This window comes from Ceratosolen solmsi, unplaced genomic scaffold (assembly GCF_000503995.2).
Source record: "Ceratosolen solmsi marchali unplaced genomic scaffold, CerSol_1.0 scaffold11, whole genome shotgun sequence".
Lineage (NCBI taxonomy): Eukaryota > Metazoa > Arthropoda > Insecta > Hymenoptera > Agaonidae > Ceratosolen > Ceratosolen solmsi.
This window is the reverse complement of record NW_011948416.1, coordinates 6,357,516-6,372,592: the sequence shown is the minus strand read 5'-3', so window position 1 is coordinate 6,372,592 and position 15,077 is coordinate 6,357,516. Positions and strand designations below refer to the sequence as shown.

The 15,077-nt window shown below is 26.9% G+C and overlaps 1 protein-coding gene across 1 annotated transcript in view; it reads left to right on the top strand.

Moving 5' to 3' along the window:
• Positions 1 to 15,077, top strand: part of LOC105359480 (rho guanine nucleotide exchange factor 17) — a 101,773-nt gene that overhangs the window by 77,377 nt on the left and 9,319 nt on the right. The window contains 4 exon segments of the mRNA XM_011496093.1: positions 5,677 to 5,754; positions 13,017 to 13,094; positions 13,749 to 13,853; positions 14,100 to 14,216. Coding sequence (XP_011494395.1) covers positions 5,677 to 5,754; positions 13,017 to 13,094; positions 13,749 to 13,853; positions 14,100 to 14,216 — 378 coding nt within the window.

Sequence of the window (15,077 nt, the reverse complement as noted above, 5' to 3'; positions counted from 1 at the left end):
AAACAATAGTAACGTAATATAATTTTTTACTGCTATATCGATGATATTTCAAAGAAAACAAAAAAATTTGTGAATTTCAAAGTAAAAATATCAAATAACTTGCTATCATTTTAATTATTATTAATTTCTTTAAATCACGTTTAATTCAATATCTAACTAAAGTATAAGATTTAGTTTGTTTTTAAGCAATAAAATGTTTGCCAAATTTCAACGTAAATAATCAAAGTATAAGTATAATTTTAATGAATGGCCAATGCCTTGGCTAATAAAAATAATATTATAAAATTGATTATAATTAATAATTAAATCGCTATAGTTTCATTTGAAGATTGCTTGATTTTATAAAAGAACTTAATTATAAAATAAGTAAGTTATTGAATTTAGTACAATATATGAATTTTCTCAATAAATATATATATATATATATATATATATATATATATATATATGTAATGTTGACGATATATTCAGGTTATATTACTATACCTACGAACTAGGCGAATCTAGCGAATCTTATAGCTTGAATGATATTCTCTATAGAACATGCTGCTATTATATATACCATTGAACTTTTTTTCCGTTTTTTAATTGCTAGCGATATATTGTATACTTACCGAGCAGAACGAAGCAGACGATGGTAATTGTGAGACTAGCAAGTTTCAGGTAAATTAGAAGAAAGCTAGAATATAAAATATTTCATAAAGCCGCAGTTTCGGATAAAGAATGCACTTCGAAAAAAGAATATGTACACGAAATATGTCAGATGTAATTGAAAATCCATGTGCGTAGAGTCAGAAGTCGAACAATCGTGTAACGAAGTTAGTGCGGTGTATGTTGGGACTAAAGGGTGGGGGTTAACTATTGTTGGACAGGGAGGAAAAAGAATCGGACGTCGGTCGAGTGATAAACGAGACCAGTACAGGATAGACACAATAAGTGAACTAGTGATGCGTTAACTGATGGGAATTTGTCTCCGCCTCTTTTTCATAATTTCACTCCGGTCGAGTGAAAGTGTCGACTTAAACAATAGTGCATGGACATTATTCGAAGATGATGAGCGTTGAATACAGATTCTTCAGTCAACTGTCTGTTGACAGCGAGGATGGCAGACAGTCGTCAAAGGACTCGGTGGGTATTGACTTGTCAGAGTTTGAGGACTCTTGGAAGCCACTCAGCTTCATATTTTCTATGCTTTTTTGTTCATTTATCTTTTCAGTTTTTCATTTGAGTGTCGAATATACTCTCGAAAATACGTTTACATGTGTGGTTTCATAAACATTTTGTATTTATTGCACAATCGTTTAACTTCGTCTTTAATGGGTCGAGCGAGGCTTTTCATTTATATGATCATAAATAAAAATTAAGCACTCTTTTAATCAATAATCAATAATAAGTAGGGTAAAAATCTATATTTTTCGAGATAAATGATGGCTCGAGGTGATATGCGATTACTTTCGGGGACGTTTAATTGGTTTTTCGTCTTAATACATGGCAGAAATATAATAAATATAAAGGGTATTTGTATTTTCTTTTAACGATCGTCGTCGTTATATCGACAGTCAAATATCAAAGTACTTTAATACGATAACATTGTAAGAATGCAATTTCATATTCACATATGTTATAATTATTATAAAATTTCAGTTAAGATTTTTCATACTCCTTCCTCAAATATAACGCTAATTATAATTGTTTTGTTAACTAATTTGTATCATTAGGAATGTTTTAAAAGAATTCTATAATAATATAAGCAGGTTCTTAATAGTTTTCTGTAAATAATCCAAAATAAATAATAACACAAACAAAAAAATCACGAAACACAAGGTAGTAACGACTGATTAGTATATTGTATAACTTCATTTTCTCTTTTTTGTTTGAAAAAAAAAAGTAAGTCATAGATTTCTATATTATGGATTATAATATTTATAAGTATTGAGTATCATTATGTAATTATTAAAAACCGTAATATATAAATATTTACAATAAAATTAATATGTCCCAAATTAATATTTAATCGTATAAAAAATTTCTTCATATCCGATATTTCTATAATTTTTGTATTATAACAAGATTTTATTTATAAAAGGTACAAGCATTATAAATCTTAAAATATATAATGAGAAAAGTATAATGAGAAAAACTATATTACGATGTATATAAAAAGTTTGGAAAACTGTTATGTATTTAAAATATAAAGAAAATTGTTTATCAATGTGATGCATTAAATAGAAATATTGCTATACACAACCGGAAATGGATATTATTTTTGTATAGATTCTATTTCATTATGTGCATATTTTTATTAAAAATAACAATATTAACAATAATAATCATTATAATTTTTCTTATAAAAAAAATTTCATTATTAATTATTGTTTACAAATAGACGGCATAAATGTTCATCCATTGAACAAGAGGCTCTAATAAATGTACAATCAAATATTTCAAGCAAATTTGATAAAAAAAATTATAATTATGCCAAAGTAATCCGAGATTTAATTCGGATTAAACGTAAACAAACATAAATACTATTCACAAATGAATAATTAAAAATATAATGGCTGTAAAGGTAATATAAATTGATTAAGATTTTGTATAAAGCCTATGCCTATGTGTTTCTTCCATTAATGAGAATGAAGCTTTAGCATTTACATACTAATAGGGTCATAAAATAAATTAACAAAGTAATATGTTTATCCATATCATATCTTACCTCAAGCATATTTCATTCTTATGCGATCCATTAATTTAGGTAAAAAAGGGCCAAATAGTCGTTCGGCGTATCATAATCTTTAACATACGCTTTTATAAATGTTCTTTTTATTTTTTTGTTTCATTTTCTTTTAACGAATACCCAACATTAATTCGGAATTTAATTTACTGTTTCAAATTTAATAAAGATTAATATTAATCGATTCGGCAAGTTAATAAAAGACAGGTTATTAGAAATTAATGGCCATTTCAAGGGAAAGGCCATGTCGTTAACTAAAATTACTTTTCAGTTCAGTATTACATTATAATCTCTGCGTTAAACTCACATTCGTCCGCGTATGCTTCTTTTCCCACTGGCTATTATCACAGCAGTCAATGTTACGAAAAGGATTACTTTCAAATCGATCGCCATGCTAACGAGGATTTACAGTTAGTGAAATGCCAACGAGGCTGTTTTCTTCCTCGGCTTGGAAATCTCAAAACCGCCGACGGCTCCTGGCCGCACGTGGAGGCCACACGTTTACTCAGTCCAGCACTACCAGCGACTCGTGTTCCAGGCGTCTAGACGCCCCGTCATCCCCGTATGTCCTCTGTAAGCACGTGTGCCCGATGCCTCGTGTCGTTCTTGCGTACGGCCACGCGTATGAGTCGTGGGGTCGTTGGTGTATGCGTTTGTGGCAGAGGGGTTGGGGGTGGGGGATCGGGGAGTTGGACTCGTTAATCGTGATTACGCTTGCAATTGTTCTTTTTCCCTTTTCTAGAGCGAGAGAGAGAGAGAAGAGCTACTCAATTTTATCCTCTTCTCTCTGTGCTATGAGAAAATTTTTGTGGAATATGTAACGTGACGCGGGTGGTGCGAGACTGTGAATACGAGTGGCCAAATTCATGCTCTTACGTAAAACTTTGATGTCGCTGGATGTGAGAGACGAGAAGGATTTAGAGTATTGATGCTCAGAGTAACGAGGAAATCCACCGTGGATCTGTTGCCTGTTTTTATTTCGAATTGGTTACGACCCACAAGTCTTATAAAGTATCACGTTTCTCTTTATTCCATACCTTACAATTTTGATTAGTCTTCTAATTCCAACCAAACATTTCAATCCTTTAATAATATTGAGTCCTGCGACCTCAATTCTCCATGGTATTTGTTATAAATAATATATTGGGATACGACCTGAATATCATCTATCTTTAAAAAGAACTTTAGTTTTATTTATATACAGCTAATTGTTTGAAAAATTTTCTTTCTCTTTTAGTAAAGGTGAACAAGACGTTCTTTAAATAGAGTACAAACAGATAAAAGGGAGAATTCGAGCTAATTAAGTTGTCCGTAATAAAGAAGTTTTAATTATTAAAAAGTAATCTGTCCGATGAGCAAATTTGACAAAAATTTATTTACTGGTAAAGTAGGAAATAATTCTGAAATTGTCGTATTTTATATGTTAGGTCTTCCGAACATTATATCGTTTTATTATATGAAATATGCTATCGTTTGAAAATACAAATAGCCGTAAGAAATTCTATTATATCTTCATTATAAAGATATGTATTTTATTATTGAAAAATTAAAAGTTTTAAATTTTTAAAATTTTTTATAAAAAAAAACTAATATTATGAGCAAAACCTGTTAAACTAGTTCATTTATGTGGACGATGCGAAAAAAATTCATAGAAAATAATTAAACTTTAAAAAAAAAGAAGAATGAAATAACGGATATTGCATAATTATATAATTAATTTATTATCAAATTTTAATATAAAGAATTTTAAATTACATACGAAAAATTATTCAAATAAATGTATTCGAATTTGTAGTAATTTGTGTAATTTCTTCGAGATATTTTAGAATTTTATTAATGTATATTATTAATTTAGTATGATTACTAAATGATTTATTAAATGACTAATGCATAATTACAATTCGATAGTAGTCAGCCTGAGATTATAAGTTTATATTTCTTAAAATAATATTCAATCATCTACAAGTTTATAGATACTTTGAATGCATTCATTTACATGGTTAAGTAAATTTAAATGTTTTTAAAAATTGAAATTTTTTTTTTTTTTTTTTTTTTTTTTTTTTTTTTTAAACATGTTTCAATGTATAAAGAGTAGTCAGCAGGCAATTTTAGAACAGAAAAAATATATATATTATCTGAATAAGGCCATAATGCTAAGCGCTTTGCAACAAATATGCACGCTTAAGACTTTTAATACATTTTTCTCAAAACTACTTTGATAAAGTTGGCTAAGTGCACAATTCAAACACTTATAAACTAATTCACAATAAATATTAATAATATTGTTTAAGCCAAAATTTCTAGCATTTTTTATATAGATTTTATGATTCAATGTGTAGTTTTAAGCATTAGAAATTTAGTACGTAATTTTATAAACAAAATAAACGTCTCCAATTGTTAAACTGTTTTTTATCTCTTATATAAAAAGCCTTTCTTTCGACATATGACACACTACTTAATTTTCTACAGATAATAATGGTTTATTATTTAATAAGTAAATCAATAAGGAGCGATCTGTTTTAATTTTTCAAATATACTATAAAAAAAGTCTGCGAATTTCATTCGGATATTGAAATTAAATAATTTCTTATTATATTTTAAATAATATAACATTTATTATTTTTTAATATAACAGAAACATTACTTATATTTCGTACAAAGATAATATATATTATTTTTCATTAAAATATATTTGAATTCATATAGTTTTTTAAGTTGTAAAATTGCGTCTTAATCTATGAAACATATTATAGGGGAAATATTGTTTTCGATTTATTTATACTTTTTCTCGTAGGCAAAACAGTATGGGAACGATGTCGAATATACGAGCATAAGTTATCACGTACATCTTTCAGACACTTTTTTCTACTAATGCATATTAAAATATTATTAAATTTCGCATCTATTAACGGATAGTCTAATGCAGCTTATATTATTGTTTACAGGATACGCGTACTCATGTGGTCGTCGAGTTATATGACACCGAACGTTCCTACGTAGAGGCCTTGCAAATACTAGTCAATGTAAGTACTTTATTATTATTATACGAGAAAGATAATCGAACGACTTCATGTCAGAGTGCGATGCGATGGAAAACAATATTTTGAAGTTTTGAGGTCATTATATAAATAAGTCTATTAAGAGACTATTATTCTTCATTATTATTGTTTGAAAGAACATCTAGCTAAACTTATCGCATTATGTTTTATATTTATATATATTTTATATAAAATTGTATTTTATGTATTAAAAATTATAGGCGGAGAATATTTTTATGTACGGAAAAATTTAACACAATTAATTTGACAACGAATATTGTATGATTACTATTTTCCATCCATTGGTTGATGCAATTTTACTACAAAAGAAAAACAATAGTTCGAATACTTATTTGTTATTAGAATTTTATTAAATCATTCATTTTAATATCACAATTCATTTATTTGAAAAGTAGTGGTACAAGTAGTGGTTAGACGTATTAATAATTTTGGATATAGTGATTGTTGACTGGAGAAAAGGCAAATAGTTTCGTATAATAAACTCGACATTTTATGAACTGATGGTAACTATGTAGCATACATGAAAGATAATTTGATTGATCTTGTCATTTTCTTAAGCTTGTCGTCTCCATTTTACAATAAATGGCTTAACGTCATAATTTATGTGATTCACTTGATTTATCTAATAAATCTTGATGTTATTTTTCACAAAATATTTTTATTCTTTTTTAAATCTACATATTTAATAATGGAATTTAACTTTGAAGGATTACTTCAATAATATTATACAATGAAATTTTTCATGCAATTTTGGAAAGAATATGTAATGAACGTTCGAGAAAAATATATTTAAAAAAAAATCAATGAAAATCTGCACAATAATTTCATTTACTTCATCACTTATTCACAATTCATTGCATATGGCAAAATATAAAATATTCTCTAAATTTTAAGCATTATAAGTTTAACTAATTAGTTGATTTTAATATTCCTCAAAAGAATCATTCTTTTATTTCAAAAGGATAAATCTCATTATTGAGAGATTAATTAATAGAACTCTTGGATAAATTAATCCGATATGCATTGACGCTATTTTATAATTTCGACAAATTATTAATTTACTTGTTAATAAGCGATAAAATTTTAGTTTTTGTCGATGTGAGCTTGAAAGCTTACCGATACAAAAAATATAATTTAATAATCATCTATCAAAAATATTATTATTATATAATTTATAAATTTTAGCAGCAATAAAAGTTTGAGCATATGATAATGTGAGTTGATATTAAAGACAAAAATAATAATGAATGTATATTAAAAATTTCAATTTTGTTTAAAAGTATGTGCCTATATTAATATTTAGACTATTACTCGTCGTATATTTGATATTAATTAACAGATAATTAATAAATGGCGCAAGGGATATATGGAAAAAGAAATATCAAATTATTTATCGGCTAACATAAATACTGATTTTTTAATATCAATTTATACCTGTTTAAATTTACATAAACAAATTCTATAATATTAGTCGGCTTTTCCGTTTTCTATCAATGTTCTGGTATCTACTTTAATTATCAATTAGAATATAATTTTATATTAATGCGAAGCTAATGTACTAATGTTGTACATGTTATATGAACATAATATCATAAATCTAATTTAGAGTAGTTAATGTTGCCGGATACGTTCTAATTCCATTCAATAGAGAAAGATGCTACGATAATTTTTAAAAATCAAATGATTTTTAACAATATTGAAAATTTGTTACTGTTTCCATTTTCTAAGATATAAGGAAAGCATTTTATGTTACTTTCATATCTACGATCTATATAATAATAAATAATTCTTAAGAAGCGATGTTTAAACATATCCATCATGACATAACGATTGATTTGTTTAATAAATTTTTTACGCTTAGAATTAATATCTTTAAGAGAATATTATGAACAAAATTCTTATTATCTGATGGAGTTTGACAATATTTATAAAAATTTATAGGGCTATAAACATTTTAAATACTACTTTCAGTATTTTTTGAAAAATTATATTTTTATATCATATATACAATTTTCAAACAAAATAGAGGTTCTCTGTTAAAAAATACAATAAAAATATATAATTTTTAAAATATATTGTGAAGTAAAATATTAATGATATGCTTAGAATTAATTAGGTCTACCTAATATCAATGAATATTGTCATAAAGAATTTTAATATCTTCTTCAATTTCTAAGTTTTATAAATTGTAAAAATATAAGAAGCCGTATAGTTTATAAAATGAAGAAGTTAAATCATGGAGTATTTATAAAAATTTATAAAATTAATTAATATATATTTTTGAACGAATACTTTCTTGTTGATGTAATTATTTTCTTTTTATCTATTAATTCATATTTAAAAAAGGATATATTGTATTGATGATGCAATGGATAAGAAAGTCATTATGGTAGTGATTATGATTTTTTTTCGTCGCAATGAATTTGCAATTAATGAAGTAGTTGATCGGACGTAATAGATAAAGATTTTTTAATACTTAGTTCTTTGAAATGGAATATGATCTTAAAATTTGTGCGCTAAAAGTATCCAAAGCAAATGTTCCATTATAATGTATTATTATTTATTTAAAGGAATCGTATTATTAAGTCCGTATTATTAAGATGAGACGTTAGAGGCTCATAAATTAGTGAAATGTCAAAAATAATTTATTATATACAAAATTATTGGCATGATATACATGTATATAATAATTGTAATGGTTATAATTTTATTTAAAAAATTAATATTTATGGAATATAAATAAAATAAATATGAAATGTAAATTAAATAAATAAATCTACTTAATACATTGCTTTTACATTTTGTTTTTGTTTTTTGTTTTTTTTCATTACATAGTAGAAATATTAACCATGTACAATTAGAACTATGTAGTTCTTCATAAACGACAGCTTATTTTTCAATTAAATATCTTTATTTCATGGTTTCACGGACGAATATTTCTCACACGGCTATTGTTTTTATAAAATAATTTACTATACGCTATACGTAATAAGGCTGTGAGAGTACTTTAATAATACAGACACCTCAATGATTTTCTGATAGTAAATAAGGTTTGTTTATTCGTTCATAAACGCTCAGTCAACCCATAATTCTGGTCCACTGAATCGCTCGCTGCACTCTTACTTTTAACGGCAGTATAATCATAATCAAACGTGAACTACGAAGAAGAGTAGCTTCCCAGTGCTTTAATATAAATGAAGAATTACAAGAGAAAAAAAAGGGAAAAAAATGAAGTACTTAGTAGTTGTCAAATAGACGAAAATGTAACTGCTTTAAATAGTGTTAAATACAAAGATTATTTATAAATTAAAATTTCTATGAAGAAAGTGTATGTAATTATGTATGTATCTATTGAAAATTAATTGACCTATGTTTAGTAAATTAATATTTATTAACTTTAATATTGAATTTAATTTTAATAATTAAAACATATATCCTTCCAACTTGGCGCGTTATTAATACATTCGATTTTTATTTTAACATAAAACAAAGGATGCAAATCACTTATTGTTTCCCACATTTCGAAAAAAATCGAGATTACTATTTCTATTCTCTTCATTTAGAGTTTAACCTATAAGCAGTATAGAATAGTAAACTATGTTTTCTTGACTTACAGACAGTTTTAGCCTCGACGAAGAATGTAATGCTCCACCGGTGTGTATATGTGGCTAATTTTCGACCGCCACTGATTCGAACGGCCAAGACCTCGATGAAAAGTTTTCAGTTTCTTTACAAGGAAAGTGGTCCGAATTACGCAGCGCGTGCGCTTTCAGAAAACATTGCTCTCATGAATTTTATATATACATACATGTGTAGGAGAATTAGAGAAAGAACGCATTAGTTAAGATAGCTATCGCTATTTCTTTCCACGCTTTTTTCTTGTAATATTAATGATTGTGACAATTGACATATTTGCCGTGGTGGTGGTATAGCTCGGATGATTTGATGTTTAAAACTTTCTTAATATTAAACGTAAATTTCATTAATAATTGAAAAAGCATTGATATATGCACATATTGCATCTCCTTGATTCGCCGATATGTATTTTATTAATTTTATCAATAGTACGTTACAGAATAGAAAAGAAAAATATATACTATCATTAATTGCTACTTATTATTTAAAACCAATGGTGATTTTGAAATCTGGGACTTATTTCTTTAAACTATGGACAAGTTAAAATAAAATAGTCTTCCATTCTGACAGTTTGACATGTGCCTTTACTAAAATTAAAATGAAGGAAATATACTGATACAGAGATAAATATACACATTTCTACATATATTTATGTACAGTTCAAAGTATATAGTTTTTCATTCGTTACGTGCAATAAAGTTCGGCTCTTTGTAAAGAAAAAAAAATTTTGCTTATTTTAGAAATTGTTTTTATATTTTGATTTTTTTATGTTTGTGGAAATATATTCAAAACTTCGTCATCAAAATGACTTATTTATTAAATCAGCATTATTACTAATTTAAGCTAGATTCTCATTGGTTAAATTAATAGTTTCAACATAATTGATAATAAAGCGAGAATTGCTATGTAGAAAAATAGTATACCATAGTCAGATGAATAAGAAAGCGTGTAAAAAGTATAACACGAATACAGTAATTTAATCACAATATGTGAAGCTAAATTACTATGAACTATGAATTTCATACTACTGATATATATATATATATATATATATATATATATTGCATTCGATCATAAAGGCGCCATATGCCACAGATCCGTACTGCACATTCGTGGCCTAAGACGTGCAGAATTTCGAGGTCAATTTGGTGGAAGCATACGTGCTTCTGCGTTCACAAGAATATATGTGCAAAATTTATATTAATAGGTGCATTCGATCACATAGACTTTTTTACTCACGATATTGTGAAATTCAGGTTATTTTATGCTATCGCAGGTATCTGTGTAAATGCAGTAATCGTGAAATTTTAATAATCGAATTTTTGTGATAGCAAGTTGTTAAACGGTAGGGTTGTATTTCATAAACATAATCTTTCTCTTAGAGAATTGTTCGATGTAGAATCAATGTAGAATGAAAATTAAATTATTCAGGTTATTACTATACTTTATAGTATATTAATGAGAGTTTATTTTTATTAAGCAGCAAATATATAAAATTAATTACCTGTGTAGATAGAAAAAAGGTATTCCATACATTATTATACGAATTAATAATGTTTAGTTATCCTAGTAATGTAAATAACCTTTGCTATTATTATAAATAGAATGCACAAGTTATTCATATTTATGTAGATTTTAAGCTTAATCCAACTGAAATATTATATATATCATAGTGCATAAGAAACTTTAAAATTAATATAAATCCATTTAAAATAATTAATAATTATGAGCTTTCGTTTGTAAGCAATTACATTTATTTCATAATTGAACTAATTTTTCCATTTCCATTTCTCAATTATACCTGTAATGTCAAAATAAATACTTTTATATGCAATTATATAAATATGACAATATCAATTTTTCTAAAACAATTATTAATTGAATTGCAAGTATTAGTGCTTAGGATTTATATGGTCAATAGTAGCACTGATAATATTGAAAATTATATTGAAAATGAAAAGAAATAAGATTTAAATTGTACGAGTTAACGTAATTGACATATTTAACATTGGGATAACATTTTTAATCATCACTTCCGGTAAATTAGAATTGAACATTTTTCTCACATGATAACAATTTTTATGCACTATTATTATTGTAAAGCTTATAAAAAAAATTGAGTTCTTACTACATATTCGTACAATTTTTAAACAATATATTTTGTGCAAAAGCCAGTCGATGAACAATATCAGCGTTAGAAATAAAACATAAATTACTCGTTTATTAGTTTTAATTAAATTGATATTTGTAATATGTCGATTCTTTTATACGTAATTTTAAATATTAATTTATGTCTCATTCTTTTCGTATTTTAATGTTCTTCACACTTAATAGTTATATCAATTTATTTAAAACGAATATTACAAGGCTTTCCATTGTGATGAATAAAAAAATAAAGATCATTTATTGTATTCTTGTATTTCATTTTTATATGTCAAATAATATACATTCATTTTATAAGAGAATTAAGATGGGACGATATAAGTTTTCATTTTGAGTAAAAAAAAAACGAGTGGTCGCCATTAATCAGTGGAGTGCCAATTCTATGAATTGTGAATCTATATTTATAGCAAAAATACTTAGTGTTTTATCAGAGTTTCAACTTATATAAAACATTCGTCATATAGATAAATCTAAACGTTATTAAAATATATTAGATATTACATAGAATTATTAAATACTTTAATATCACAATACTTATATCCTTGCAACGTTACTAGTAAATGTATTTGCAGGAATAAAAGCTTAATAATATACATAATTCTAAGAGAAATTTAGTGATTTATTAAGAATGTATGAATTAAAGTCCAAATATCTAATGTGAATCAAAGTCTACAATGCTATCGTGAAGTACTAAAAAGTACTCGAAAATAAAGCATCTCCTATCCAATATGTTATTGTACTTTAAACTTATATTGGTTAAGGGAAAATATAATTTTAATAATTATTGCATAATTATCTTTATACATAATTATATAGTAAAATAATAAAATTAGTCGGATAATAAAATAGTAGGAATAAAGATTTTTACAGTCTTAAGCTTAACTTAATTGGAATTGAGTTTTATTTTTCAATGATGAAAGTAGTTTAAAATGATAAAATTTGATTGTTGTTTAATGATATAAGTTAGTGTCAAAAGAAAAAAATTCGTCTCAAGTGAGATCAATTAGTTAATATATAGTTAATATACATTGTTATAAAGTAACTATCATTAAGCAATATAAGTATATATAAGTATTAAGCAATATAAGTAATATATTTGTTCATATAATGCACAAACCTGCCCGATTATAAAACTTAAAATTAAATCACCATTATTAAGAACATTTCAATGAACAAAACAATAGGACTAAATCAGTGTTTTAAAGTTGGCAAATCAATTACAGTTCTTATTTGTTATTTCAGCATGAGGAAGTGATGATTATAAAAGCTATCGATATACTCCTAACATATGTTGCGGCATATTGCCAAACTCGAACCACAACCATTTGTATTAGCACGTTTATTAGAGATTATCGCTCTCAATAATCCTCCATACGCATTATACGAATTGCACGAGCGATAGCCTGAATATCTGCTTACCCTTTCAGAAATACTTGCAGCCGCTGAAGAGTACAGAGAATGCACATCTCGTGGATGCCGGAATCGTTGACGAGATATTCTATCAGGTAATATCGAATCTCTCCCATTTGCTTAACTATTTTAGCTCGTCGATTGATCTCGTTGTCGTATTATTTTACGGTGTGAAAAATCACAATGATTCACGCTCTCTGTCTATCTCCCATGCTCTCCCACTCAGATTAAATAATGGATGAATACTTAGAAATGGGCATTGGAAATTGATTTAAAGAACACAAAGTTTACAAAATAAAATTTCAGATACATTGACGTCCTACCCTACTGTCGTACTTTACAATTATTTTTAAATTCCATTCAATGATTTAGAAAAAAAAAGAATTTCATTAAATTCTATAATACTTCCTTTTCTATAATAAATACGTTTTAACGCCATGGATTATACATGAATATAACAGTGATCGTTCGATTAAGGATGATAGACATTTTAGAATTGGACATAAATAATTGTTAAAATTTAAACATTTAATGTTTAAATTTAGTATTTATTTATAATAAGCTGAATTCAGTAATTTTGCTATTCCTTTTTATGGTAATGCATTTGCGGATGGTAAGTGAAACGTGGAATAGAGTCAAATGTTTAAAATGTCAAAAATATCAAATGTTAAAAATATGGAGCATTGTATTATCAAAGTGGGTTGTATCGTAGGGGTAACTGGGTTGTAAGATTTTTCCTTCTCTCGTAGGTCCCAGCAATTCTCAGCCATCATGAAGTATTTCTGGAGGAATTACGCAAGCGCTTGGAGACTTGGGAGCTACGGCAAACAATCGGCGACGTTTTTCTCGAGGTGGTGAGGGACTTTTTTTTCACCTTATTTACTTTTTCGATTAACTTAATTGACTTTACCACCCTCAGTGTTTGTATATATATATATATATATATATATATATATATATATATGCAGGCTTTCCCTGAAATTACTTAATCCACTCTTCAATTGCAATTTACACGAGGAGAAGCCTTTTTAACGAATAAAACTCCCTCCCACTAGTTTCTTCCCCATATTCTCTCTCACTTGCTGCCTGTCTTATCATAGTTCACCAAACCCGTGGTTCTCGAAACTTACGCGCTCTTCCTCGACAATTGGAAATCCGCGAAGAAAGCTATTAAGACGACATGCCAAGCCAAACCGGCTTTCGCCCGTTTTCTCGAGGTGAGTACAACTGCGTCTACTTGCTTGTCGCATAATACACAGACTATAAAGCTGTGTATTATTCTATCTTTCTAATTGGTTTTGTTCTTTATTATTTTTTTTTTAATTTTAATATTATTTTTCTTGCATAGGTGAAAAATTTGGACAATAAAACTTTTCGAGGAATATAATAAATGATATGTTATGATTTAGCGTTGTCAAAGTTTCTTAATTGCAATGCATATCGCAATGAAATAGGCGTTCTAGAGACGGAGAAAGAAAAAACTTTATGTGGAATATATAGTTTAATTATTTAATAAAACTTCTGATTTAATAGATTCAATAATATCTTGAGCTTATAGAGTTTACCAAATGCTACATGCTTAATTGAATATTTATAAAGACAAAATATGTATATGTTTAATTCATAATTCCGATACATAATTCAGGTCGGTACTTGCAGAATAAATATATTCGTTAATTTAAAGAAGAACCGCTGTTGATCAATAATCATCGAATATTTTTACCGCAAATTTTCTAATAAATTTTCAAATTTCTAAGTAAATAATACAGAGGTAACGGTATAAATTTTTTAATGATAAATTCATTGGTATCCCATAAAACGGATATGCAAACCTTGTTAACTAGACGATAATAAAAGGAGTTTGATGAAGAAATTAAAAAATGATTATTCAATGAATTAACGAAAAATAGAAGCCTGTAAGCTCGAAATCAAACGAGATAAAATACTTAGAACAGTAGGGAGGAGTCATTTGATTTTATATCGAGAAAAATCCAATCATTTATCGAAGATCATTATCCCTGAGTGCTGAGTTTCGCTTTGAAAAGTGATAGGACACTAGAACTTAAGCTGAAAGTCAC